This window comes from Bison bison, unplaced genomic scaffold (assembly GCF_000754665.1).
Source record: "Bison bison bison isolate TAMUID 2011002044 unplaced genomic scaffold, Bison_UMD1.0 scf7180017864407, whole genome shotgun sequence".
NCBI lineage: Eukaryota > Metazoa > Chordata > Mammalia > Artiodactyla > Bovidae > Bison > Bison bison.
Genome location: NW_011494976.1, coordinates 30706 through 34727, shown reverse-complemented (window position 1 = coordinate 34727; position 4022 = coordinate 30706). Strand labels below are relative to the sequence as shown.

Genomic DNA, 4022 nt, shown 5'->3' with positions numbered 1-4022 from the left:
CACCGCCCTGCCTTTCCCCAGTGCCTTTCTCGACTTTGTTTTGTCTCTTGAAAGTCCCCCTGTCTGGAGGGCCCGTGTCTGAGCTGGCGGTTTGTCACCACAGGACCGTAAAATTTATATTAGAAAAGTCGAGTTAGTCCTCAGGGAGGGTCTGCAGGCCAGACTCGGGTCCCGGGCAGAGTGCCGAGTGCGTCCTGTTCCTCAAGCCCGAGGCAGGGGTGCGGGGTGCAGGGCTGCGAGGCGGCCCCGGCTCCATGGTCCAGTCTGCCCTCCCCGCTTTGCCCCCAGAGCAGCAGACGCACCGTCGCCGCTGGTCTGGTCGAGTGCAGAGCTCAGAGAGGGGCCTTGGACACCGCCTTCGCTGGCCGCGGTCTAAGGCTGTCAGCTCAGTCCCTGAAGCTGCCTGGTCCCCTTCTCTGCAGACAGAGTCCAACTGCCCCCGCCCTCTGCCCTGCAAGGACTGCCCCGGCCTGGGTTGTGCAAAATGGGGGCGGGGGGGTGGCGGCGCGGTGAACCTCCTGTAAGTCACGTTTGTCCGTTTCATTTGTTGTCCAGACAGGAGGGCCGTGGGTGTGGGAACCCAGGTCATGTGGCATGTGCCCGAGTGGCTCTCTCTCCCTCAGGCGTGAGGACAGGGATCTCCAGTGGGTTTGTGAGTCCCACATTCATACTGACTGTCACAGCCGGCGACTTGCTCCCCCAGGTTCAGGAGACGCTGGCCGCGCTGGCTGCGGTGGAGGGCATGGACGGCAGCCAGGACCTCTTCCGCGCACGTGTGAGCGCCCTCCTGGAGTGGCTGGCTGCCTCGCACCGGGACTGGGCCGGTCACTCCGTGCAGCTCCTGCAGTTGGACGTGGTGCTCAGCCACTCAGGTGAGCCTGGACGGGTGCCCCGAGCTGGGTTCAGAGCACGGGTGCCGTGGCGGCTCTGGCAGCCCCAGCGCAGACAGGCAGCGCTGCTCTCACCCCCCAGTCGGCCACGCACCAGGCCCGGTTCTTCATTCACTCGTGATCACTGTCGCCTGTGGGGACTGGCCACTTTATACCCTTACTTTAAAAAGTGCTGAGAATGTTACAGTGAAGAGTTAATGTAACGTGGTCTTAAAAGTCTGCCCAGGCACACGTTTTTGATGTTAAGCCTTGAACGCGTGACTCAGCGTGGTGCCTGTGTGGCCCGAGCTCTTCAGTGGCGTCTGCATGCTGTCCTCTCTGCCCAGGTGGCTTCCTGCCCTGCGGGTTAGGGGCGCGGGACGGAGACCGGAAGGCAGGAGGGGGCGGGCAGCCTTCCTCTGGCCACGCTTGTTCCACTCTGACCCTGGGCTCTGAGGCGATGCCTCTGGATAGACTCAAGTCCTGACTGGGTACGGAATCAGCAGACCGGGAGTGAACCAGAGGTCCTGAGGGTGGCCTTTGTCTCTTCTGACACACACATCCCAGGTCAGCACAGGGCCTGGTGGGGAAGGCAGCTTGTGTGACTCACATCCAGACCCAGAGACCCTGTCACCCCGTCACGGGCGGGCTCAGGCCTGAGCAGCGTCGCTGCGTTTGGGATCCTGCCAGGCTCAGGGCCAGGGCACCTCTGCTCCGTCCGGTGACGGGTGGGAAGGTCGTTGGCTGCCAGGTTCGGGGCACACGTCCAGCAGTTTTTATACTCTTGAATAGTTGATTTCGACTGGTCTTTAAAAGACTGCTTGACTTCAGTGATTTTATGAATTTGGTGAGATGTAAGAAGAAGGAAAAGTCCACATGGCGAACAGTTAGAGCCGTGGCGGGGTGGGGTGCACAGAGGGGCCCGTGGCATCCTGTGCCGAGAGCGTCCCGCGCGCCGTGCCCCACATGCCGCCTCTCGCGGCCAGAGCAGCTGCAGGGCTCCACCTTCCCACCCTCCTGCCACGCCTGTCTTCTAGGCCCTGCCCTCGGAGAAGCCCTGCCCCAGCTGGTCCCCATCCTCAGGAGCTGCCTTCAGCCGGCCAGGGACCCAGCCATGCGCCTGAAGCTCTTCTCCACCCTGACGGGCGTGCTGCTGGGAGCCCCAGAGACGGTGGATTCACAGGGGTAGGTCAGCTCTGCCTCCGTGCTGCCCCCCCGCCCCGACCCCGCACACTGAGTTAGGGCTGGGTCGTCCCCACCTGCCCTGACACTGAAGTCTCTTGGGGATTGCAGTGACCCCGAGCTCTAGGCCCTGCTGTTCTGTGGCTCCCTCGCCCCACCCCGACACACCGCCCCAGGGAAACAGCACAGTGCCAGCCACAAGCGCACCACACAGAGACGCTGAGTCAAAGCCGTGCTTGTGTGGCCATTAAAATTCCATCAAATGAAGTTTCAGGGAACATTGGCTCCTGATGGTTTATACATGACCGTTCTCAGCTCTGCATGGTTTCTGGTGCCTTTCAAGCCTCACAGAGTTGATTGAATGACCGCGGAGTTCAGAACTTAGGAAACGCATGTTCTCCAGAGGGACTGGAGGCAGTAAACACCCAGGCCTCCAACTCAGGGCTTCAGAGGGAAGGGGAGCACGGGGCAGGACACGAGTCGGAGTGGAGCCGTTGGCAGGACGGGCGGCAGGCGGCAAGATGCTGTGAGCTGTTTGGGATCTGAGAGAGCAGATCTCAGCCGTCAGCCTGTCCTGGACTTTCCCAGGGAAATAACAGGTCATCATTCAGACCTCGCCTCTCTGGAGGTTACTCTGATCTGCTGTTGGGCCTCTAGCCAGTCCATCGTAATGCAGGAAGTTTTATTTCCTACTTGTGTGCAAAGGCTTCTGGGGTTAGGAGAGACCATAGACGGTACGGAGTCAGCCCTGGCACCATCCCGAGTAGAGGACCCACAGCCCAGTTGCTGCCCCTCGGGCCCCTGCTCCCTGAGGACAGTGACTCCCCAGGAAAGACGCCTCCGTGCTGGGCTGAATTCCCTCAAGAAACTGTGCTCAGAGGCTTCTTGTGGGAAGAGAGTCGCTCAGTTTCAAATATTTAGTGAAAGTATTAGCTGTTTTTCCAGGCAGGAAGGACTTTGGGAAACAGCACCTGCTTGGTTTGGAACTTTAGGATTGTAAAATCATGGCGCCTAAGACAGCAAGGGACCCCTGTCCCCACCCCGGCCCACCCCATCCTGTAAGGACCCCACAGCCGGAGGACAGAGGGCGGGGGCACTGGTTGGAGCAGGAATCCCCAGTGATAGAGGGCTGCTCCCCGCTCTGGGCGCCCAGTCGTCGATGGAGCGGTCCCCAAGGGCGGAGCCATCCCCTCGCGTCGTCCCCTGATGTTGAGCCATCCCCTCGCGCAGAGCGGTCCCCTCACGCGGATCCGTCCCCTCACATCGTCCCGACGCGGAGCCGTCCCCTCGTGCGGAGCAGTCCCCTTGCGCAGATGTTACGGAACTCCTCTCCCATAGGGCAAGACTGGATGCTGGTGGGTCTGGGTGAGCCTGTGGACCCCTGCGCTGGGCTTCCTTGTCTCAGGACCCAGCTTTGGATATATGTGTGTGCTCCGCGCGCAGTGGGACTCATCCTTTGGGAATCTGCTGCATTTTCTGCTCCCGGCACCTCACTGGAGTCAGAAGCAGCTCAGGTGGCCGCTGCCTGCCCCTCGTCGCCAGCCCCGAGGCCCGTGTTGCCACATTGTGTGGGTCACCTCAGCCAGGACGCAAGACTGACCTCTCCAGAGCCCCTGCTGGATCACTTTTCAGGAAACAGCAACTCTTTGCTGAAAGAACTGAAGCAGGTTAGCATCACTACGAACAAAGCTAGTGGAGGTGATGGAATTCCAGTTGAGCTATTTCAAATCCTGAAAGATGATGCTGTGAAAGTGCTGCACTCAATATGCCAGCAAATTTGGAAAACTCAGCAGTGGCCACGGGACTGGAAAAGGTCAGCTTTCATTCCAATCCCAAAGAAAGGCAATGCCAAAGAATGCTCAAACTACCGCACAATTGCACTTACATCTCACGCTAGTAAAGTAATGCTCAAAATTCTCCAAGCCAGGCTTCAGCAATACGTGAACTGTGAACTTCCTGATGTTCAAGCTG

At 59.7% G+C, this 4022-nt stretch overlaps 1 protein-coding gene across 1 annotated transcript in view; it reads left to right on the top strand.

The window, feature by feature from the left end:
• Nucleotides 1-4022, top strand: part of DNAAF5 (dynein, axonemal, assembly factor 5) — a 24614-nt gene that overhangs the window by 11913 nt on the left and 8679 nt on the right. The window contains exons 8-9 of the mRNA XM_010858782.1: nt 704-872; nt 1907-2054. Coding sequence (XP_010857084.1) covers nt 704-872; nt 1907-2054 — 317 coding nt within the window. The remainder of the gene's footprint in view (nt 1-703; nt 873-1906; nt 2055-4022) is intronic.